The sequence below is a fragment of the Halichondria panicea genome, chromosome 3, assembly GCF_963675165.1.
Source record: "Halichondria panicea chromosome 3, odHalPani1.1, whole genome shotgun sequence".
Lineage (NCBI taxonomy): Eukaryota > Metazoa > Porifera > Demospongiae > Suberitida > Halichondriidae > Halichondria > Halichondria panicea.
Window position 1 is genome coordinate 3,902,333 of NC_087379.1, and position 25,116 is coordinate 3,927,448.

Sequence of the window (25,116 nt, forward strand, 5' to 3'; positions counted from 1 at the left end):
TTGCTCCTCCAGCTGAGAATGACCACCCCGTAGCCATCTGCCCCCACACCGCAGCAAGATTGCACTCCCACCTAAACACAGAGAGTTTTGTTTGTAAACGATTTGTGTGCATGTTTACCTGGAATAGGCTCGAGGACCCTTAACTTTCTTTGATGTGTCCAGGTTGAAGTACATTTCGCAATTGTTACATTCGGCCTTCAAGATTGAAGCCAGTCCATCTCTACTCTCTCCACACAAAGAAATGGAGCCGTTACAGCTACTCGAGTGTTGTGTCAGCCTGTCAGTATACTGTTGAAGTTTATCTAAATTCACAATTCTGTTTCCTTCTAGACATTTGTTTTTTGTTCCACTGTTTTTGTCAGCACCGGTACCGGTCATGGAGGTATGAATCCTCTTCGCCTTTGCTGGCCACTTCTTCACATACACATGCCTGTAACTATTTTTATGCCTCGAGGCGTAGCCGCATGAGGGATACGGTAAAGCTGACCGTGTGTGTCTGTCTGTCTGTCTGTGTGTGTATTCCAGCTATAACTGCTCAACGGTTGCAATGCGACGAAAACTAACAGCTTCTATAGGCTTCTAGCCAAGTTCTCTTGGATTTTGATTCGTGGATTAGCAAACTAAAGCTTCTTTCTCGAGTTATGGCTAGTTTAACTCACATTGAAGGCTGTTGCAGTCTCTTCAGAATCTTTCATAGCGTCCATCTGTCCGCACAAACTTTCTATTCAACATATGAGTTAGCCTTGCACTAAAGCGCTAGCTTTTTGTTAGCTACAATACTCAGAAAATATCTGTTAAAACAGCTAGCTAGCTAGCAGTAGCCATTTGTGAAATTGATCTCTTTGGACACACCCTTTAATTATTCCTGTGGATGTAATGCGCATGCGCGCTCAATCCCCACGTGTGAGAAATAATATCCAAGATCCAGATCCAGATCCTCCTGGCAGAATCATCTTTGTCTTGAAGGCCTGGTAAGCCACAAAACACTACCATATAACAATATACTAATTAGATAACAATATGCATGTACACAGGTCTTTTCTTCTTAGATATTATATACACTGAACTACAGATCCTGGAAGAATCAATTTTCTTCTTTCTTGAGGTCCTAGTAAGCCACATAATACAACAATAGATGCATGTAAATAAGTCTTTTCTTCTCAGTGACTTTATATAGATAAGCTAACTTTAATATAAAATTCATTATAGAAACTAATATAACACTCTAATACTTTTCAGCGAAAGCAAAACCATGGCGAGAGGCATTAGCACAGCGCCAGCTTGAACACTAGTTGATTTTGTTTTCCTTACTTCCCATCTCATAGATCTCATAGAAAAGCTCTCTTTTGTATGCATCTTATGTTTTCAATGTACCCGCTCGAAAAACCTGTAATTGCGTGGGTGTCTATTGTTTGCGGTACAGGCATTACCAGCTTAGAGCTGCAACTTACTTTGTTGTCAAAATTTAGACTGGGTAGACTGAGAAATCTTGAACTATAGCTTCTATCTATTTATATGAAGGAAGGGGCAGGGCAACACAAAGAGAAATGTTGAAAATTGTTAAGCCAGCCGTAGCTAGCCTTCTGTTTATAAAGAAATCGAACGTAGTTTTCGATACTTACCACCTACTCGTGGCTATAACTCTTCCGTACGAACGTTTACTGCTCGGATCTCTTTGTGTCGCCCTCTGAAAGGTATCTATCTACATATATTTGTCAAGAAACCTTGCTTGAAGTGCCTATTGTTCACATAAAATGACGACAAAAATTGTGTTTATACTTGTAGACTAGATATCCTCTTGTCTCATTCATGTATCTTCATAATCATGGAATTCTTACACACAACAATAGCAATAGAATTGATAATCATACAAAACACGTTCTGTAGACTTCATTGATCCTGCAAAAAGAGAAAAGCTGCCAAAAAAACTCATGAATATTCATGAGCAATCACTATACCGTAACCTAGCCTCGAGACCAGGCCGATTACGTAGGCCTGGATTCGAGGCTAGAGTACAAAACCACAACACATGCACTTGCTCTGGTGAGGTTTTGCTTGCTGTAAAACAGTACTAGTTGGCAACTTAGCGGTGAGCACTGACCTAGCTAAGTTATGACAGACGTGCTCCATTGTACTTTCAAATTACAATGTCATGATGAGCTTGTAGCTGCCTGCGCGTGTATATATGGTAGACTAATGGTGCATGTGGAGAGGACCCTAGGCTGCATATGTATAGCTCTAAACAATAACTTCATTACTGCTATAGTGCAACCACAAAGATCAGTCGACCAAACTTTTCAGAAGGGGCCATATTTTTCAGTCCCCATGGACTGAAATTTTCATTGAAAAATTGGTCCCCAGACTATTATTTCTTTTTTCAGTGACAGGCCTACCTCAGGGTCAACTATTGAAGGCTTTTCCTATGAACTGAAAAGTCAGTGTGATATATAGGTGTCAACTAAGACCTACAACAGCTAGCTCACATACTATAAGTATAGTTGCACAAAAGCACTCAACCAATAAGGTATACACCTGGTGACATGATTCAGTTTTTGAAGGGCTTGTGTATAGTCTACTGAAGAGTCTTTTGGTATACCATCAGATGATTCACCTCAAGCTACAATACCATCCTCGTAATCGTCACTATATCTCCTTATATTCTGATGGGAATAAAACTGTTAGAAGCTAACAGTTCCAAACAATACACTATAGAACAGGCGAACAAATTAAGCATTAACTGCTTTTCCCCTGAAAACGCGCAATTTTTGCACCTCAAGAAAATTTCTTTATAATTATGGTATGTATACGGTATACCCAAGAAATTAGAGAGCACCTGTTCTCATATCAACATGTCACACTTTATGCTTTGCACAACTGTACTATTACTATACTGTGTACAGTAGTCTATGGAGTACACGAAACATTTATCTGTCAATGCATAATTATGTGTCCCTATAGATTATAGTTATTACATGGCTATCATAATAATTAACTACTTTGTTGCCTTGAAGCCATTTGCTACATGACAGAAGTGAGTGTATTAATTCATATATACTCCTGTCCCACAAATAACGAGAATGAGTCTCTAGTGATTTGACAGTTTTTGTGGTTTAGGTTTAATTATACAGAACTGACCATGCACAGTGCAATACTGCATTTCCTTTGATATCAGATCAAAAGGCAGCAATATACACTTTACGCAGAGAGAATAATTAAGAGAGAGAATAGCTCCATAAAACATTTATATCCATGAATTATATGTATAGTACGTTATGGCCCACAAATATTTCCGAACGTTCATTCCCTCAAAATAATATACACGGCCGGTAAGAAGCCGTATAGCGGGTTATAATTATTGTGGAAATTTTTCTTATTTAGAGCATCCGAAAATTATAACTATTGTGTGCAATAGGTTCTATGTCACTATTCTGAGCTGTACGATCGATCAAATTACTACCAATTAAAATCAGTTCGATCTATAATTATGTATATACCTGTTTTTTGGGGGATCGTTTGGCTCCTCGGGTGGAGCAGGGTCACCATTTCTGCTGTTATAGTTTCTGGTTCAATACAAGTTGGCAGCTGATTCCAAAAGTTATCTCACTGATCTACATGTGTATGTCATTATGTCGCCTCCAAAGTGCACCTGACTTCGTTTGAACTACGGCGGTCCCTTTCTTTCAACAGCTACTCCTGGGACTAGTTAATTGGATGTTAAAAATTAAGGTCCTATTGCTGAAGTGACTAGCGCTGTCTTTCCCACTACCCTCCACTCTTTTCTAAGTTACACACTAGCTGTTTTGGAGGTGTCTATGGGATTTAGAAACCCAAAGGCACTGCATGTAAGCTATGATGTAAGTACCCTTAAACGTAGTGAGGGTACTACAAGTGCCTGAGGGCTTCTAAATCCTATGGAGACTGACAAATCCTCTACTCTAGCTCCCATTCTTCCCCACTACCCCCCGGCCTCCTCGATCCCCTCTTCTTCATCAATGCAGTACACCATGCAGTCTTTCCCCCAATTTGTTTACCTTTCTTCCCCACTTTCTCGCACTCTTTTCCCAATACCTACCCCCCCCCCCCACCCTATCCCCTTTTATTCCAATATCCCAATATTCCTCACACTCCCTCACGGGCCCATTCGTTCTGGTACTGACCACCTCCTTGGGCTTAATTGTGTGGTTTAATGAATTAATAGGCTCTGAATTGCTGTCTCCTGGACATAATTATGTCAAATGCATGTGGCCAAGTTGATGCCCAGATTTTTGTGATAATAAGTAATTTATTTTTTGTCATCAATAAAATCATGTGTCCATTAAAATTGTTATGTCTAATCCATCCATATTCATAGCAACAGTGTTACGCTACTGTTACACCAGTACTTGCACTTGCAGAGCTTCCATCAATGGACATGGCCTGACACTGATACTCACCAGAGTTTTCAACATTCGCAGCCAAAATAACTATAGCTGACCTCCTCTCTGAAACCAATATTGCAACAACATTGGGTGCAGCAGCACTTTCTAACAAAGGCTCCCCTTGTATCTGCATGGGGCATAATAATAATTATACCTTAAGGTGACATATTTTCATAGGTAGATTTGTTTGCGTTTTCACTGTTTAGCTAGTATTAAATTCTGCTAAAATCCTGATGAAGTTGTGTTATTCATAGCATTTCTAATTACTCGCAAGTGGTTTAACGAGTTTATTGATTATCTGCGAGTACACATTTTTGCGATTTTACTCTCATTCGCAGAAATAGCAGAAATTAATACTCGCGAAAATATGTCACCTTAAGGAAAGAGCTCGCTTATTATACACGTTACCAAGAGTTCATTAGGAAGAGTACGAAAAGAGTACGCAACTCCAATAGACTGACACAAAAGGCATTCCTCCATACCACATCACAGATACTAGCTGTTGTAATCGCAACTAGCAGGAAAGGCAATGAATAAAATCATCACTCATTGCAAATTTGATTTCACAGTTTATACAACAGCATGTGGTAGGTTAGAAGAAACACCTACTAGGTTTTAAGTGGAGTTGCGTACTCTTCCTAATGAACTCTTGACGTTACCTGTATTAGTAAGCCATTGAATGACCATATGAAACTCCTTGTATATCTGTTTGCATCACAAAAGACTGATTGATTGGATCCAACCCCGACGAAAATATTTTCCATAGGGCTGAGAAACACTTCATATTCAGCTTCTGTAAAGAGATCGAGTGATCTACTGTGAGTTACAACTTTGATTAGGAACTCACCCCGTGCCTTGATAGTAACATAAGCAGATCTTTGGGTTATCTCGTCTCCAGCTTGCCCTGTGCAAACGTACCTTCCACTATCATCGTCAGAAATGTTTGGTATTAGCAGTCTAATATCAGATGAGGACTGAAGAACCTAAAACCAAACAATAAATAATCTGTACCTGCATGTTAATAATTATTATGTGTACCTCAGCTTGTTGTGGTAGCTTTAAATTATCGGCGCGTCTCCATTGGAATATTGCACTGGGAAAATCACTGGAATACCTACAAACTATTTCCACAGATGAATTTAGTGCAACCTCAAAAAAATCCTGTTCAATGTCCACCCTGACAGCAGGGTCTATAGTTAAAAATAAGACATACATTTTATTAATAATTATTATAATTATATAACACGTACCAACAATGTCAACATAAGACGTGTCTCTGTTAATAACTCCACGATCTGTATCGTTCACTGTACAGGTATAAGCCCCTCTGTTTAGGTTATTTGTTTCCATTATAGACAGAATAGAAACTGTCACCGAGTCCATGACAAAAGTATTCAAAGGTAGTGGGCCATCATTAAAAGTCCACCTGAACAAACAAAATCTTAATCAGATTTCCCAAATGAAAATTCAACAACGTACTCAATAATAGCAGGGTTCTCGGCAGAGCAAATAAGGTCATTGTTACTGCCTCTGGGAAATTTTGCTTCTAGAGGTGTCAATTTGAGCATCAAGTCTTGCGTGGGATCTATATAATTATTTAGATAGAAATGACAACAACGTGTAGCCCAGAAAACTCACCATAAAACTCTATTTTCACATTGGTTACAGCACTATACCTCTCGCTAGGAGTTTGTGCCAGGCAAGTGTACACACCAGCATTTCCCTCTAGTCCATCCACTACTGTGAGTACAGAGCTAAAAGCAGAGATTTCAGTTACAGCAGCATTAGCTGGTAGATCAGCCCCATTGAAAGTCCAGTGAATTGTAGCAGAGCAATTGACTGTACAGTACAAAGTGAGTTCAAGACCTGGAGATATACTTGTAGCACCGTGTTCAATTTGGATGCGCAGCGGACTCTCTCCAGGCAAAGCAGGTGCTACAGAGTAAGAAACCAGTCTGCAGACAGCATGTATAAAATTAATGCGTAACATACCAACAACACTTTGGCAAGTTATGTTCCTTGTGGCTGGAGCCTCACATTTAATCCCGCCTGCAGTACACATGCACCTCAAACATTTTTCCATCTGTGCTCTAGTCTCAATTACTTTGTTTAACACAAATGCATTAGTAAATGCTTCAGCAACACTTCCACCTAGGGGCAAATATTATAGTAATCAATGGTTAGTAAATTAAAAGTCGTATCTTCCAAAATCTTCACGTGACATTCATAAATGCACTTACCCTGTCGCAACTGCCCAATATCCCAAACTGCTCCACTGAGCTCCAAGGCAAGGTCAGTGTAATCAGTGTTGGTGCTTCCATGAGCACTGTCTGGTATTGGTGATCCTACTCCAGTAATTACTCTAAAGAGAGACCGAGCTGAAGGATCGTAGATAAATACATTTGCTTTACTGTCAATCCCTAGTCCTCTGTATTCGTTGCCAGAAAATTCTTGATTTACAACAGCGTTTAGAACAATGCCTTCATTTCGCATTGCTCTTAGGAGACTGCTTCGTGTAATGTTGGCATTAAGGACATCTCTATCCTCATCAGTAATTAGAATAAATAGCCTGGCACCATCTCGAAAGTGGTACGAGTCAATAGCAACTTGCAATGCACTGTAACCATCCTCTTGTCTGCCTCCGACCGATAGATTCATTGTGAATTCCGAAATGTTGTCTGCTGTTACAAACAATTCATTAGAAGAGGAGGTCAGTACCCTCGCTATGTTGAGTTCATTAATGCAATCATCTCCAAATCCTACTAAACCAAAATAGTTTCGTGCACTAATTCCAACACCCACATTTTGCAGACTGTGATCAAGAGCTTTTATCATATTGGGAATCCAAGCATGTTCCATTGACATTGATCCAGATTCATCTACCAACAGTATCACATCAGCAGTCCTGTTTGTTCGGAGAGATGACAACACTTCACGAGATTTTCCAAGTACTAAATAAGTTCCGTCATCCAATTTACAGCGCCTGTCTATTGGAGAGATAAACATTAGTAATAATTGTACTATGACTGACAAATCTCTTTACCAACTCTGAGAGATGCTTCTGCAGAAAATGTGAGAGTTCCAAGAGTTACTGTGCAAACATAGGGTCCCTCAGACAGCTCAGTTACCTCTGCCACAAGCAACATGTTGCTCTGTATATTGATTAGAGAACCATTGGGATAGCTCCAGGAGATAGAAATATTTGAAACGTTCGGGGAAACAACGCATTCAAAGTTTACTTCACTTCCAACTGTCCTAAGAGTGATGGCCGGTACCACATTAACTGAGATGACTGTATTACAGAGAAATGAAATACAAGTAATTGATTGCTCTTAATTACATTTATACCTTCAGCTGCACCGGAGCACTGGTCCAGGCTACGATTATTGGACACGCAATCCTCTTCTGGAACTTCACAAATGCAGAGAAAGCATTCTCTCAAAACAGACATCACCTCTTGCACTTTAGCTGCTGTAAAAGCATTTGTGAAAGCTTCAGCCAAACGACCTTGCTCTCTAAGCTGGTTCAGGTCCCATGCTGCCCCCCCAGTGGCATGTGCAATAGTGGCATAGTCCTCGTACGAGTTTCCAAAGCTGAAAAATGGTGAATTGTTTGGTATTCCACCTTCGAATAAGCTGAAGAGTGAGGGGCTGCTTTCATTGAACAGATACGCTGTACCATTGGCTCCAAGACCAAGAGTGAACGAGTGATCATTAAGTGGGTCGCTAAGATATCCTTGGTTTAGAATAACATTGAGCATAAAGCCGGAGTCTCGAATTTGTGTCTCAATAATATTTTTGGTCAAGTCTGGTCGCAAAAGGCTACGATCTTCATCTGTTATTAGTATGAGTTGCTTTGCTGTTCCAGAACGAGTCTGAACTGAGGAAATAGCGTGCTCAATGCCAGCGTACCCATCCTCCAAAGCACCTGAAAGTTGGAGATTACTAGCAGCAGCAACAAACTCATTTGGAAGAGCTAGTGTCGATAGTGTTATACCACCAATGGCATTGAAGTCGTTTCTTCCAAATCCAACAAGAGAAAACATATTTTGTCTCACGCCTGCACCAACCCCCCTCTCTCTGAGAGCCTGGTCCAAGAGATATACCTCTTTCTGTATCCATGAATGCTCCATTACCATTGAACCAGATTCATCAACAATAAAAATTATGTCGGCTGCAGCTTCGGATGCTGGACCACTGGCAAGGAATCGTGTGGAATAGAAGTACTCTCCTTGCTCAAAAACTTCATTTATATCACCTCTACATACGTATGGTAGATCTACAGAAATGGAAGTGATGTGCTTACATGTACTTGAAGCTCCAAAAAGATACACTGTGATCAAGACTGCACTACTTTTATTTGAATACAATCATGCCAAACTCAAATGTTTCACTATAATCATTATTACGGTAATTATACTACTATACTAAGCTTCTCACCATCAAAAACCGTTACAGTGGCAATTTCTTCAGACAGTGTTGTTCCGTACAGTCTTGACTGAAGCTCGCACCTATAATCACCAGCATCTCCACTTTGAACATTGTCAATGGTAAGTGTTCCAACTCCACCACTGGAAACAAGGTGGTACCGAGGATTAGCTCGAATAGGTTCTAGATTCCTTCGCCACGATACGAATGGAGGAGGGTAGCCTCTACTTGTACACGTAAGCGTAACGGTATCCCCTTTAGTGGCTGACTCATTTTTCGGCATATTAATCACAGTAGGAGGACCTACAAGTAGAAAAACATCACAAATTGTTGTATATGGTACCATGCCCTCTCGAAAATTCACCCATCCTCTCAAAGTTTTTGCACAAGCGTATTTTAACTTGACAATACGCCCACCCAGAATGAAGAGTTTGAGCATGTGCAGTAGCTAAACGCCACATGTTCACTTAGTGAAGAAATAGCCTAGAATCCAGGCAAATAGGCCTGGATTCGAGGTTAGAGAAGAAAGCAAGTTTTAGGTAGTAGCTAGCTAGACTCAACTCCTTGCTGGACCAAGATCAGACATATAATTTCTCTGTGTGAATCTATTTGCCCTATATGCAGGAGAAAGGGACACAAATCTGAGAACAAAGTCATCACCCAGGCCAATTTTGCAGGTTAGCTTTCCTTGGTTTTCTGAAACAGAGTACCTGATAGCTCTAGGAGTATGACCTACAACTTTTGTCCATCCTTCGGGAAGTTCCTGCTGCTACACCTGACGAGCAACGAATAGAGTCATGCAGATCGAGTCCACTTCTTCATGTTCATTCTTTAATATCATGAATGCTTTTCATAATTATACTCATGCTATATAACAAAGTTGTTGTCAATACAATGATTTTCATAGATGTACCAGCCTCGATTTGAGGCCGCGGGTGGGCGTATATTCGAGTGAAAACTCGCCATGGTTCATTATCACCTATTTCCATCTTACGATGTGATTACCGAGAGGGGGCTGAATGAGGGGCCCCCAAACACTTATTGCTTAATGTTAACTGCAGGGGCTCGCGATTATAATTATGCCCAGTCTCCTAATAAGCCTAGCAGAAAACGGTGGGCGTATTTTCGTGAGGGTACGGTAGCGCAAGGGACGACATAAGAATTCCAAGTTATAAAAGTACTGTACTAGTGGTCAAAACATCTATTAATAATTATGTCCACTCAGCACTTACCACATTCACTTTCATCTTCACCATTCGTACAGTGCTGCAAACCATCACAGAGATAAGTAGAAGGCATGCACTCATCGTCACAAATGAAGTGGTTATAGCCACACGGAACAGAGTCAGTTTGTATACCTAACAGACAAGATCTACGTATAAAATTTAACACTGATAATTTACACTCACCACAGATTTCATCTTCCCCATTATTGCAGTCTTCTATACCATCACAAAGAGTGTATAATGGCAGACACTCGTCTTCACCAGGACAACTACAATTTTGGGAGGAACCATTGCATTCAAAATCGGTAAAAAAAACATTACAACGGGAATTAATTAAAGTTGCTAGGATTTGCCAGGGAATACCAACAAAGTGATAAAAAAACGGCTGTACATTATTCCGTTACAATTAATTATTCCTCTACTTGTTAACTGATACATGTAACTGTGTGATTGTTGAAGGTATATGAGTGTTGGGAGAAGAGGTTGGACATGCATCATCATTCATCTAATGTTCTTTGCTCACGTTACCATAGATACTGAACAATTGTAAAAAAAGAAATGGCTATACCTCTGGCTTTACTGCTGTGTCGTCTGTAGGTCAGTTAATCAGCTAGACTATAGATCGACTGGCTGGCAAGAATCTAGTAAGCTAATTATGTCACTATTAACTCGATAGAATGGAAGGGGTTGCTAAAAGACCAGGTTGCTTAGTTTAATATTCAAAAAAGTGTAAAGTAGAACCATCGGTAGAACCTCGATTATCCGGCTCAGCAAATTATATTATAACCGAGTTAAAGTTCAACTAATAATCCTTAAATGCGCATGCTCAGATGACCACGTGCCCTCAAATTGCATTACCTGCTGTTTATATTAAAGGTGGATCTGAGGCATGGCTTATCCATTTGATTATCTGGCATATTCAGTTATTCGGCCTGCATGCCTCTGAAACTAAAGTGTCTGGATAATCGAGATTCCATTGTAACTGGGCTAAGGGGCTGTGTAAAAAGAGAGATCACAGTATATAATTATAATTATAGTAAAATGTACGCAATTAAGTACGCAGAATGGTACCTGTATTCAGCAAGTCTGCACCCAGTCGTCAATGTGCAGAAAATTTCATCAAATCCATCAGAGCAGTCGATAACACCATCACACTGGCTGCTGGCATTGATGCACGAGCTGTTAAAGCATTCAAATTGATCCGAAGAGCACTTTCCCAGTCCTAAAGTACACATTAAATTTTGTTAAAAAAATAAGCTTATTGTTGGCTTACCAACTCCATTGCTACTGCTATAGGTCAGAATCTGCAACATGATTAGTGAACCACAAATTAGTAATTAACACGTACAATGTTTACAGTAGGGCCCTCAGATGTATTACACAAGCAGAAGTCAGCATCTGGCTGAAGACTAAAAAGTTAACACATGAAAGAGAGCTAGCTAGCTGTCAGTCATCTTCTATGACCGCACAGAACTAGTCAATCACTTAGTGCAATTATAGATGACATTAATTTATCTATCACAACGGCCACAAAAGGTGCGACGGTGTCACTTATAAACTAACAATGCAGACTGCAGACGTTTTAACATGCACCTGCATGTATGTCCTCAACAAATTTGAGCAAAAAACATAGCTGCAGTACAATTAAGATACAGCTACCGAATGAGGTTTTACCGACACGCACAATTATTAAATAATTGTGGGCGGAGAGTCACTTTTCTGCTACTAAGTAGGCTTACTTACAACGAGAGCTACACTGAGTAAAAAATATACTCTTCCTTTGCATTAATTTACTATAATTATAATTATGCAAAACTGTGAGCAAAATCATTAACCTCATTCTATACAGAATAATTATAGATATAATAGCAATGTCACCGACAGAGCTAGATCTAGAAACAATTATTTTTGCATAAAACAACTCACCGTCGACTCGACAGCTAATATTAATAGAGCCCCAAAAAATAGTAAGATCAACAAGCTTTGGTCATAGCAGGCCATTCTCTGTGATTCAAACTGCAGCAACAGCGAGATTTAGCTAGAATTAATATTAAATAGAATGGAGACTGCAGCCATAGCAATACAAATTATGATCTTTACCTATAAATGTGTACAACAATCTGACCACACAAATAATTATAACACAAGAAAGTCTGCAACAGTTACTGAGACATAGTAGCAACAACTATCATTAGATGACAGTTATCAGAAGCGCTGCTAAGTAAATCAGGAGCAACGCGTGAAAGGTGTGCTTGGGAAAATGGACAGGGAGGGAAGATGTGTAGTACAAAGCCACCCTACAAGGAACAAAACAGTGTTTAACTTCCAAACACTGAAACAGTTTATAATGACACTAGCAAGCAAACAGAGGTACTACACACCTGAGGAGTGGATGCAGGTACATTTATGATACCAGCAGCCTGTTTCTGAATGAGGTATGTGATAAAGGTGTTCTTTAGTGCATTTGTCTGAGTGTGGACATCCGATGCATCCCTCCCACATGGTAGTGCCAGCAGCAGGCAGTGCTCACCGTCACTCTAATGAATAAATACAAAGTGTAAAATGACTTTGATAGACAACAGCAAGAGACGTGTACATGATACTGACCTGAATTCGCCTCCCCACGCCCTCAAGCTGTGTTTTCTCCAGCCTCATTCTCTGAGCAATCTTAAGTGTGGGTGTGTGTTGCTCAGCTGGCTGGGGGAGACTCAGCTTGGCAAGCTGGACATTCCCACTCAGAAAATGGAGCTGAACTGCAGCATAGTCATTCTTCAGTGTGAGGTGTCCTTGCCACATCACAGGGTAACGTCTAAAAGAAAAACATAAATAGAATAATGAAACAAGTTTACAAGCTGCGCTGTGCTAATGCCTCTCGCCATGTTATGCTTTCACTCAAGCGTTATATAGTAGAGGGAATAAGCCTCAACATGGTAGTTGCAAGATGGTCTAGATCTCTCTTCTTCACACTATTTATGTTTGGCTATCACAGACTGAGAGAGGATCAAGATCAATAATGAAAGTTTGCATTTATACTTTAGAATGATACAAGATCTGTTTCACAGAAAGTCAGTGTATATATAACTATCTATCTATAACTGAGAATAAAGGACCCATCTACTGTTATCTATTGTATAATTATGGTATCATTGTAGTGTTTTGTGGCTTACCAGGATCTCAAGAAAGAAGAAAATTGATTCTTCCTGGATCAAGGGTTCAAAATGGATTCTCTCACACGTAGGGATGAGGGCGCATGCGCATTAGATCCACAGGCATAAGGGGTGTGTCTGCAAGAGGTCAAGTACACAAATAGCTACAGCTATTTCGTGAGCGCACGTATAGTATCTATAGTATACTTTTACAGATGTTTTAGGTGTGAATGTGTGTACTAGCTAGTTCCTGGTGATTTTGTCTTTTGACTCTCTGACTCTTGCAGCTAACAAAAAGCTAGCGCTTTAGTGCAAGGCAAACTCATAAGTTGAATATAAACTTTATGCGAACAGATGATGCTACAAAAGATTCTGGAGAGACTACAACAGCCTTTACTGTAGCCGTAACCGGAGAACAAAGCTTTAGTTCGCAAATCCAAGAATCAAATCCTAGAAGCCTATAGAAGCTGTTAGTTTTCGTCGCATTGCAACCGTTGAGCAGTTACAGCTAGAATACACACACAAACAGACACAGTCAGCTATACCGTATCCCTCGTGCGGCTACGCCTCGAGGCATTATTATGCCAAAACCAAGATGTATAATATAATACCGTAAATATAATAATATAATACCGTAAAGCAGGTAATTTTTGTTGGTGCAAATTTTCGTGTAAAAAATATTTGTAGAGTAACATAGAATCTATTGTGGTAAGTCGTAGTTTTAATTTTCGTACGATGCTCTTCAATATGAAACTTCCACCATACGAAAATAACCTGTTATACGGTACTTAAAATTATTGCACATGTATAGTATAATTATTATAACATATTACGCACGTATACATAATTATATACCGTATAGAGGGTAATTTTCGTAGGGCAAAATATTCGTGGTTTTTGTGGTTGAAGGTCTGACCACGAATATTTTACCCACAAATGAAGCGACCTTGCCTACCTTTACCTGCAGTGCAAGCTCCAACCACGAAAATATTACCCACGAAATGTCTCAATATTGCTGAATCACGAATATTTTGTCCCCCGAAAATTACCCGCTATACGGTACTCGAGAGTTATAGGTAGAAATACACAATGTAACGGCATATGCAGGGTTCTGCCTACAGTGGTCGTTTAGGTAACTACTAACCACCTCTAGATATTTTCCAACCACCACTCAACGTTTTCGACTACTGCTACATGTATGCTATAATGCACTGGCTAGCTAGCTAGCTAAGCTTACCAGATTTTACTGTCTTGATGTAGATATATAGAGCTAACTAAGCTTTCTTTACTGCGCATGACCAGAACATTTAATAGACTGCAGTATGGCTTAACAAGAGTTCGAGGAGTACTGCAGCTAGCTAGCTAGCTATACTCTGCCTTCAAACAGAGAGTTGGACCACCTGCTAAGGGAAAGACAAGCTAGGAGAGTGAGCAACTGGCTACAGAAGTAAGCACCATAGACTCCAGACTGATGCAAGTAAAACAACAATGCATACATTTTTTTCAACTGTATACTTACAACACAATCATGCATGTTCAAATTTGTGTCCCCCTTCCTGTACACCCTCCCCCCTGCATCCCTGATATGCAATCTTCGGGATTGTGACGTTTTTTAAAGTACAGTACATGTACCTGAGGAGGTCTAGCAAATTATCTTGATTCTGTTCAGAAGGGGGTTGTTTGTTTTTGGGTGCTGGTGGATCTACAGGTCTCTGTGCAGGACTTTGTTTAGTGTCCACTCCAATAGAAAGTGGGGCATGAGAGCGGTAAGGTGAGCAATTCCCACTGTCTGAATCTGCACATACATGTACATGTAATTAGTTAATGCACTACAAAATTATACTTTAATGCAATGTGAATGCACAATATACAGTAATGCACATCAGTAGGAGTGATGTGTACCTTTGGGTGGTGGGTAGGGAGGAGATTTTGGACGTAAATCCTCCATTTTGCGACGCTTACACTCAGATTTATCCTCCTTAGCAGTACCTATGGACACAGTGAGTGCATACAGATAAATGAGGGTTAAACTAACCAACCCGATCCCCAGCAATCGCCACCATTCTGGTGAGTTATCAGTGTATATACCCCGACTTGGGGTCTGTATCATAGCAACTGGGTGGGGTTTAACTACACATCCTCATAAACTCCTTGCCTTGAACATGCTTTCATTAACCAACCCGATCCCAGCAATCACCTCTATTCCGACGAGTTATCAATGTATAGAGTGTTTACTGCAATAACTATTCTTTCCAGCCAGTACAACTCTGCCCTTATAGTCTAAATTATCCTGGTTCCACCGAACAACAGACAAAGCTAAGTCAGGTTTTATATGCTCAGAGGTAGCCATATTTTTTTTACAGTGTATTAACGCTTCAATCTATACTGTATGTTGTTAGAAGTGATGATCTCTTTCCATAGTTAACCACATACTACACGCATCATGTGGCATCACATGGTACGGTATGCAGTGATATGTTCATCATTCAACACTAATTGATCCTAACCTGATTCTCGGTACTTGGTTTTAGGAGAAGGTGTTCTGCTAATGTACCCTCTCTTCCCACGTCTCTGGTGAGGAGAGCTACCCCTTCCATCCACAGCAGGGGACTTTTCACGCTTGTACTTAAATGTACCAGGGGACCTTCGAGGAGAGGAGAGACTGGGAGTACGGTGCCTGGGACGTTTGCGGTCTAGACAGGGAACAAGCAGCACATGCATTAGTGATAATGTTTTACATTATGCAGGGAGAAACAAGAACGCTGGATTCTGGCCAATCTATGCAGAGCTCACCTGGAGACCTGGGAAAAGGTGGGGAGATGGAATGCTGATGTCGGTGAGAGGGGGAACGGGGGGAACTTCGGTGAGAGTATCTGCTGCTCCGAGTTGGCTCGTTTGGTGGAGAGTCATATCGGTGACGAACATGAGTTTCCTTTACTCTAGGAGATCGGGGTCTGTAAAGAACACAGAAGTGCATGTGTATAACGTTACAACCCTACATTCAAGGAAGTGGTTAACTGTTAGATGTATACCACCATGGAATGAATGTTTAAAGTTTCATGGATTCTTGATACTACATAATTACATGTATACTTAATCATTATGAAGTAAAAATTCTGTGGTAATAATAATCATCCATACTACATGTACTTACCTTGGAGATGGTGGTTTTCCCTTGAATACAGGAGAAGGGAATCTCTGAGGACTCTTGGAATGTCTGTGATGGAATCGAGATGGTCCAGGGGAGTAGGGTCGAGGTCTACGATGTCTCATTCGTTCATGCTGCTCTGGAGAAGAGTCTTTGTAGCGGGGCCTTCTTCGATGACCCACATAACCACTTACAGGCGGAGGGGGAGATGGAGAGTTGGGGCCACTAAGGTAGCGCTTATTTGAACGAGGGTCACGGGAACGCTGCACCTCCTTACGTGGCACACCATCTTGATCAACTTGATACCTTATTGGGATGTGTTTGGCCTGTTTGGTTCTGACTGCAGATCTCTTTTCAATGTCTCTATCAGACTCAGAAGCTACTTCATGTGGGGAGGGTTCTCTTGGAGGCAGCATCATCATACATGTACCTTTCTCTACTATCTCAACATCTTCCTTTTCAGAATTTTTAAGCTCTGATACTAGATTTTCATTATTGTCAGAGCTTTTGAAATCCTCTCCACTGCTCCAGTCACTCTCTACTTGTAAAGCAGATAACGATGACTTTTTAACAAGAGGGCTTTGAGGAGTATCAACGATAAGTTCTTCGTCTACTGGTGACTTGCAACTGGGTTCTTCTTCTACCGAGTCTTTCCTGTTAGGTAGTTGTGGTACTTTCATGGCAGGCAAAGGTGGGGCAGGTGGTTTTTTATTAGCTTTGTTAAGCTTGTCACCAGAGTGGGAGGAGTCAGATGAAGAAGCTGGAGGAGAAGCAACCTTAGGGTTATTCTCTACTGAGGGTTTGGCAGGTTCCGAGACCAGTTGATCCTCACAGTCGCTTTCCTTCGATACAGCCTCGCTCAGCTTTTTCTTCTTGGCATCACTGCATGGAATAATATAATTTGTGACTATAGTACACAATGTTGTGTGATTATTACAAAGGTTGCGAGTGCTTATGATAAATTATCGCAAGATAAGATCGCAAAATTCTATAATTATTGTTACTTGTGTGAAATCAGCAATGATCATAAAATTAAATAGCGAAGTGTCCAATTTTCTGCTGATTTGGCTCATTCGCAACATCTTTTCACTAATAGAAACTAGTCGGAAAAAAATTAATGTTTGCAGCATGTTAAGATTGGCCGGGATCACAAAAAGGGTGGAAAGCAGGAGAGAGCCATTTGTTAATCACATGAACTCTTACAAAATAACATAGAACGAGAAACTTACTTATTAAAAAAGCGGTGAAAATATAATGCGGTATTAATTTTTTAATTGCAATTGCAATCAATTTATGTCGCTGGAAATGTTACAGTAGTGATTTTAATGACAATAATTATTGCTCTCAGTTACGTAACACACACACGTATATTATTCGTCCACACACAGTCATTACATAATGCAGTGTTTTAATTTTTGAATGCAACAAAATTTAATTAGTTATTACAGCGTGTTAAAAATTACACTGTATTGAGGTAATGCCTGAGGGCTGCAGGTATTGCACAATAACTAATACAGTAGATTATCCGGACTATTTGTTCCAGAGCTAACTGAATATGCCGGTCAAGCAAAGGGATAAAACACGCCTAGTTCTGTACATAGTCCATTGACCAACAGCAGTGCAAATGTAGGGTAAGTGGTCATCTGCACAAGTGCTGATAACAAACACGCCTATATTCATGGTAACTGGTGATGCTCATTGAAGGGACATGCTTTTTCGTGCTTGTTAGTTTAACTTACACTCCGTTGCAGGTAAATTAATTTTGCACTTAGTACACACATGATATTATGAATAATACAATGTATTTCACAGACTGAATGCCAGAAACTAGTCACTTTCAGGGTTTCATCTAGGATTAAAAGTTTGGGGGGGGAAGGTTTACGCATGCCGCAAAATGTTTGGCCACTCCCATATTTGTTGACCACACCTCCTATTACATGCTAGTGCATCACAGTACATCTAGTTACATATTGCACATCATAGACAGTACTAATGTGATGATGTTATTATTCTACAAACATTTTGGGGGGGGAAGGTTCACCCCAGCCCCCCCCCACTAGATGAAACCCTGACTTTACTCGGTTCTGGAAGTCTTAGAGGATCTATAGGTGTGTCTGTGAAGGACAAACATTTTTCTTCCTGTTATAACTTTCTTCTATGACCAGTTTGACTTCTTGAACACAGCCACAGGAGCGTATTCATGTACATGTAACAATTAAGGCAGCACATTTTAGCGCCATTAAGGATTAATTTTTTCCATTTTTGTTCCTATGTACATGTACATGCACTAAATACTTGCGTATATGAGACAGGTACAGCATCTCACAATACTGTACACATACCTATCAGATTCTGATTTTTTGCATGGTGACAGGTTCTTTTTGGGCTTTTCCTTGGACTTCTGCGTGGTTTTTAGCCTCTTTCCACTGTTCTCATCACTCAAGGACGCCTCTACACAGAAAATCATCGATTAATCAATGCATGACTATAGCAAATTACCAGTTTTATACATTTGTACATACATGTAGTGCTAATTGTATATAATTTATAGTATGTATAATAATTATGTAGTGCTAATTGTATACATCCTACCCACCTCCGCTCTCTTCTGCTCCTTTCTTGCTTTTACGTTTCTGTTTCTTCTCTGCTTTCTTGTGCTTCTCCTTCTTCCTCTTCTTGTGACTAGAATCATCTGACTCGCTGCTGGATTCACTGGAGCTGCTCTGTTTCTTCTTGCTCTTTCTCTTCTCCCTCTCCTTATCCCAGTCTCTCTTCCTCTTGTATGCTGCCAATTCCTCCTCGTAGTCATCCTCATACTTCCCACCAGGGTATGGGGGCATGCCCATTGGTACTATAGCAATGAAAGGCTATAGTTAGAATTAATGTAAGTATACCAAGCCTGATACATAAATATACACACACTGTAAATGTACTTACCAGGATGTCCCCTACCGGGATGAAAGGGGGGCCTTCCACCATAGTAGCCCATTCCCCCATCCATGTACGGGTCATACATATAATCAACGGGTAGTCCTCCTGGAGGGTGGTAGCCACCACGTCCCATCATCATAGACATTCCTCTAGGTACCATCATACCCCCTCTGAACGCAGGTTCCATTATGCCTGCCAAACCAGATGATTTTATGGTTGGAAGTGCAAGAACAATAGGAATTCATATGCATATAATTATACTGTGCATGTACGTGCATGTGTACAATTGTACCAGGTCCTGGTGAGTATATTCCAGGTCCAGGGGGATAGGACTGGTGAGCCCCCTCTACATGTATCTCGAGCCTGTCCATTTGAGAGAAGAACGCGGCTCGAGCATCACGATTAGCAAAGTCAGTCTAAAAATTAATCAAGGTAGGACATTGCATATACATTGTATGTACAAGTATTGCACATTAACACACAGTACTACATATGACTTTGTACTAGTAGATTAAAAACGTATTTCACATGTGTGTGTACAGGAATTGAAAAGAAGTTCAGTACACATCTAACCATGAGTTTCTTGCTGCTTCCAATGTGAGCACCTTTGACAGCCTCTAAAGCTTTCCTGGCAGAATCAATGGAGTCATACTGGACCATGGCACAGTTGCGCTGGTAGTCGAGGCCAAGCCGAATCACCTGTTTCGGAACACGTAATAACTAAGATATTGGTGACTTACAATAATTATATGTATGTCACTGGGGGGGGGGGGGGGGGGGGGGGGGTATATAGTGTTCAATCATACCTTCCCATATTTATTCATGTGCTTCTCTAGTTGTTGTCGAGACGTTCCGGCGTCTACACCATCCACCCACAGTTGCTTGCTATTGGTGCCCTTACCAAAGCCAACCTGGTCAGAGGACATCACAAAATTAATGATAAACCTAGGGTATTGGTATTAAATTTGTAAGAGAATGTTAAACATTATGAGGCTAGAGTGACCGCTGTTTCTTGATCACAATAGATGTTCCATCGTATCAGGAGCCCCTGTTAAAAAGACGGTGCATGTCTGTAGATCTAAGCTGGAAACGTGCCTGCCTGGCCTCAGGAGTGTCTGTGCCTTGATTAAAGCTCTGGGCTGCTGTCTGCATTGATTTCATGTTGTGCACTCTAATTATGCTGAAGGAGGCGAGTACACAACCGAATAGAAGTTTATCGCAATATACAGCTCCGCTGGACTTAAGCACAGGCATTACTGTGCTTGACAAAAGTCATCTGCTGTACAAATTACTCGGCATGCCTATAATTATGACTCAGAAGTCCCCATCTGAGCTGCTCTGATCGTCTGTGTGTCCTTTCTGAGCTGTATGCACAAGGATGTAGTCACATACACCGTAGCCTATTGCGCATGTGCAATCTCACGTACATGTACACGTAGAAGTCGGTATAAAAGATAATGAGTTCCAAAATCAAACATTGTCCCGGTCCATGCACATGTACTGTACATACATTATAGATCACCCCCCAAAACTGTCAACTTGCCTTATTCACCAAATAATTATAATCCCCGACAAAATTACCCACCATACAGTACATATCATTATACATGGTAGCAGAAAATTCTCACTCGAATGTTGTTTCCTTTGATGTTCTGGCCATCCATGTACTTCTTAGCAACAATAGCACTGGAGAGGTCGTAATAGAGCACAAAGCCATACGTTGCTGTCCCACCCATTTTCTTTATCTCCACATCCTGAGAGCAGCCACATGAAAAAGATACGAAAAAAGTGAATTATTATACCATACAGTTAATTGGAATGTTGCTAAAGATTTTAACTTCATAATTTTTCTGAGTGGTTTTCCCGACAATTCATAATTATCCGCTAGTGTAATAAATGTACCTGTAACTACAGATAGAAAATTAATATTGTATTCATTGGATACTAATAGTTACACGGTCAAGGACTTCGTACAGAAAGAAAGCCATGTACATTTCGTAACACTGATCTGAAACCACGCTGTATAAGCCAGTATAATTATACTCACCAAAATAGTGCCATATCTTTGGAATGCATCACGGACATCGTATACACTAATATTTTTGGGTATATTCCCAACAAACAGTGAACGAGTTGCTTGAGGGTCAACTTCCTCAAACCGGACAGGCTTGTTTCCATGTGAGGACACAGCCGGCTCATCTCTACCACCAGGAGGGAAGTCTAAGCGAGTGCATGGGGAGAGTGAAGATGCACACCCTAATGTAATTTATCGGACACATCTAATTATCCAGACAGCTGGTGCTTTAATTTACATTTGTTTTAAATATCAGGACAATACCTTGAAAATTTAAGATCACATTCCAAGCAACGTAGCTGTACCATTAAACCGCATGCAGCTGCATGCCTGTTGTAACTATTCCGGACACTACATGTATTTCACATTAAATTTACCAAGTGAAACAAAACAGTACATCAGAGCTATATATACTAGCTATAGTCACCATACGTTCTCTCCCCTTTTCAAGTATGGCGCGCGAGACTAATGCAAACGATATTGTACAGTGTACTACATGGTACATACCATCAGTATCCAGTGGAGTGACTTTAATCTTGTTACCGAAAAGGACAATTCCTTGTGTCTCCTGACAAGCTTGCTTGCACTTGTCGCTTCTATAAGTGTAAAGAAATACAGCACCTATCACATACATGTGTTTCGTAGTAAAATATTTGTAAGTACATATGCTAAAATGTTATGAACACTCCATTTAACAAGTAGTCTAGCACAGCGATGCTCAAATGCCTCGAGCCCACCATGATGTTTTGTTTCGATCGAAAAGTATTGAGTGTTAAATGTAAGAGGAGCTTAGTTGTGTGTAATTATGGTAGTTTATGTTTTATATGGCATAACAAGACCTCATGAAGAAGAAATGAAATGTGACAACGAGAAAAAGAGGTGGACGTATTTTTATTCAATTAGTATAAGTTCAAGAGTCAACAGATTTTCGCCAGTGAAAATAGAAATCTGATTGCTAGAGATGACCTTGAAGGATAGAAGTGCAGCAGAGCATTTTTGGTTAAGTACATAAAAGCAATTGAAACATTTCTACCATTGCATAAGGTGATAAATAATCTAGCATGGCAACAAAAGGTGGTTGGGTATGTGTCGGGTTTATATACAGTAGACTCAAACATCTTTGGTCCAGAGCCAGGTCGGATGTAAATAACGTGACTTCCTGCCTGAAAGGCGTGATCAATTAATCACAATTTAGCAATGATATTATTGCTGCCTCGAGGCAAGTGGCAGTTCCGGGCACTCAGATTGGTCAGTTACCAAGCAGAAATTAGTCACGTTAATTACTTTCGATGTAAGGAATGCTACGTTCGATACTCGTCTCTTTTTACTATGGACTCTTGATAATACTGGTAAAAATCTCAGCTTACTTCTTAAACTTTACCACAGCCCATTTATCTGAGTCATCTCCATACATCCTTATCTCAGCAGAAGATGAATAGCGAGTGTATTCATAGTAAAGCCCATCTTGAAGGACCCTCTCTGAATTATGTGTAGACATTAATCGGGTTAACAAAACACCTACATATACCTGGTCGCTTAGGAAGGCCTAAAATCTTCAGGACAGTGTACTCTTTCTTTTTTGTAGTGTTGTATTCTAAGCCAGTGCCAGATGAGGAGCTGCTCTCTACATCACTCTCACTGTCGGAGCTACTGGACGAGCTAGAGAAATACAGTGTGCAAGCGATCAGTCAACATTACAATGACATATGTACATTAATAGATGTACACTGTACATGCACCACCAACAAAATGGTGCATACTCTAGTAGTATGTAGAAAATGATACTATTTATTGTAATGAACTACAGAATAACGTAATAACGACACACATGATTCATGATGGAGTCTTTTTGGTCTTGAATAAACATCACCTTACCTGACTACGATATTAACAAACACGCATGCAAGAGTTCAGCTTGCTTCCATCAGCATAGAAATAGAGGGTCCATCTTGCTCGTCCAATTGACGAGATGAGCAATTCACAATCACAATCTTGTCTGTACGATACACTTTGAACCTAGTAGCCACTATCTACAAGCCACTTGGTCTTGGGCAATACTTCTACTATTGTGTGCTCAACAAACCAGCACATTCAATCTACCTATAATACACTACACCAGCACTACACGACAAAGAAATACCGCATATCTTGATACCTTTGATGATCATTGCTTTTTCTATCTTCCACCACCTCATCATCATCAGACAGCTTCTTTTCTTCAAACTTCTCTGACTGCTTGGACTTAAAGTTTGTACGCAGCTCCTGCCCATTCAGTTTATGCTTGGCTTCCTTAGCTTCCACTGCACTTCTCACATCAAAAAAATCAACAAATGCAGCCACTCCAATCTTGGGATACTTTTGTGGCAGTATTTTAACTCCTTCCACCTTGCCAAACCTGGTGCAATTATCACAGCATAGCTGAAAATCACAAACTAGCTTGTAAAATGTAGTATGTTCGTTTATACACTACAAATTTTGCAAAGTAGGACTAAAATTATTTATATGCAGCTGGTTCCAGTACAATGCGCCCAAAAAAAGTTGGTGCCCACACATGTATATTTTTGAGAACACTAACAATATTTTTGGCACTTAATGCTAGCCTCAAGGCCATGCTGTTCCTTGAGGTTGATACGGTACATGTAGCTCCACTCTAATTACGTAAATGCCTGAAAAATTATTCCAGAAAAACATTAAACTTTGGGTTGGCGTTATAAGTTCTTCTTATTGTCCACTACATCAGAATTTATGGCAGTACACCTCCGAGAACGAGGGTGAAACCCCAAGGCCAAGCATGGTTTATGTTGCAGTAAATTCGAGTTCAACGAGTACAGTAACTCGGTTTTCCCACCACAAAAGTTTTAACACAAAAAGAGTAGAGTACCTACTTCTTCCAAATAAGGCCCCCTATAATAAGGCGTCACCTGGACATTAATTTTATCCCATAATTATAGCACCACATAAATTCATTGGTCTTGTTTTGCATACACTAGCTTCGAAAGCGCAATTATTAAAAATACCGTATACGTAGACTCAACCACAATTCATCACAACATCGCACGGTGCACTTACGTACATACATACCCCTTTCACACTATACTACAATGTACATGTACCTACTACTTTCCCCATACAATGTAGATATTAAAAATTGTCTATTGCATGCTGGAGCTAGCTAGAGGTAGATCTACAACGTCTCACTTCAAAAAGTACTCCTTGATTTTGGGTTCGTCTATTGTGTCAGGGAGTCCTCCTACCCAGAGGTGTCGTGACTCTTTTATAATAGTGGTAGATACAGGAGCTGCCATAGCTGGCTCAGCTCAGCTAGCCTATTAAAAACACACTCAGCTAATAAAAAACGTATGTGTACATGGACGTACGTATATGCATCACATGTGCACGTGCAATAATAATTATTATAGGTAATGAGCGCTCAGACATTTTTTTGAAAGAATAATTTTATGGTATATAGAACATTTTATACACATGTACACATAAAGTTCAAAGTTCTTCCCTAGCGGTCTGACCTTCGGCAGCTGCCAGGGTCAGGTTCCCTTTGTAAATTGGTTTAGCAAAAGCTGATCTGGTTCCTCGTATGCACATAATTGCTGATCGAATGATGGTAAAACTTAGCCGACATCTTATCCATCCCATGACAATAGAGTATGGTTTTTCTTGTTTTCTTGATAGCATGTCTGCTAGTCTTTTGTAGAACGTTGTTCCTTCCTTTCCCATGCTGCCTGTAGTTG

At 40.3% G+C, this 25,116-nt stretch overlaps 2 protein-coding genes across 4 annotated transcripts; both read right to left on the bottom strand.

Annotated features, from left to right (window-relative positions):
- Positions 1-4,260: 4,260 nt before the first annotated feature.
- On the bottom strand, positions 4,261-12,116 carry LOC135333557 (uncharacterized). 2 transcript variants are annotated; one of them, XM_064528525.1, is made up of 17 exons: positions 11,998-12,116; positions 11,345-11,375; positions 11,143-11,293; positions 10,255-10,340; positions 10,078-10,203; positions 8,858-9,148; positions 7,767-8,696; positions 7,462-7,710; positions 6,659-7,405; positions 6,411-6,569; positions 6,057-6,353; positions 5,898-6,003; positions 5,669-5,844; positions 5,457-5,608; positions 5,266-5,401; positions 5,078-5,211; positions 4,261-4,545 (listed from the first exon to the last, which is right to left on the bottom strand). In XM_064528525.1, exons 1-17 carry the CDS (start codon positions 12,070-12,072, stop codon positions 4,360-4,362), a joined length of 4,032 nt encoding a protein of 1,343 aa, XP_064384595.1. In that variant the 5' UTR covers positions 12,073-12,116; the 3' UTR covers positions 4,261-4,359. The 2 variants fall into 2 exon arrangements, with proteins under 2 accessions (XP_064384595.1, XP_064384596.1); XM_064528526.1 differs by lacking the exons at positions 11,143-11,293; positions 11,345-11,375; positions 11,998-12,116 and adding an exon at positions 10,930-10,987.
- Positions 12,117-12,142: 26 nt separating this feature from the next.
- On the bottom strand, positions 12,143-24,762 carry LOC135333558 (msx2-interacting protein-like). Of its 2 annotated transcripts, XM_064528527.1 has the most exons (21): positions 24,569-24,762; positions 23,526-23,765; positions 22,899-23,029; positions 22,738-22,849; positions 21,878-21,966; positions 21,344-21,516; positions 20,925-21,050; positions 20,103-20,207; positions 19,870-19,995; positions 19,589-19,712; positions 19,303-19,488; positions 18,962-19,216; positions 18,708-18,816; positions 16,372-17,247; positions 16,011-16,171; positions 15,725-15,910; positions 15,120-15,206; positions 14,850-15,012; positions 12,679-12,880; positions 12,453-12,608; positions 12,143-12,368 (listed from the first exon to the last, which is right to left on the bottom strand). In XM_064528527.1, exons 1-21 carry the CDS (start codon positions 24,673-24,675, stop codon positions 12,234-12,236), a joined length of 3,849 nt encoding a protein of 1,282 aa, XP_064384597.1. In that variant the 5' UTR covers positions 24,676-24,762; the 3' UTR covers positions 12,143-12,233. The 2 variants fall into 2 exon arrangements, with proteins under 2 accessions (XP_064384597.1, XP_064384598.1); XM_064528528.1 differs by lacking the exons at positions 23,526-23,765; positions 24,569-24,762 and adding an exon at positions 23,246-23,491.
- Between the last annotated feature and the right edge of the window lie 354 nt (positions 24,763-25,116).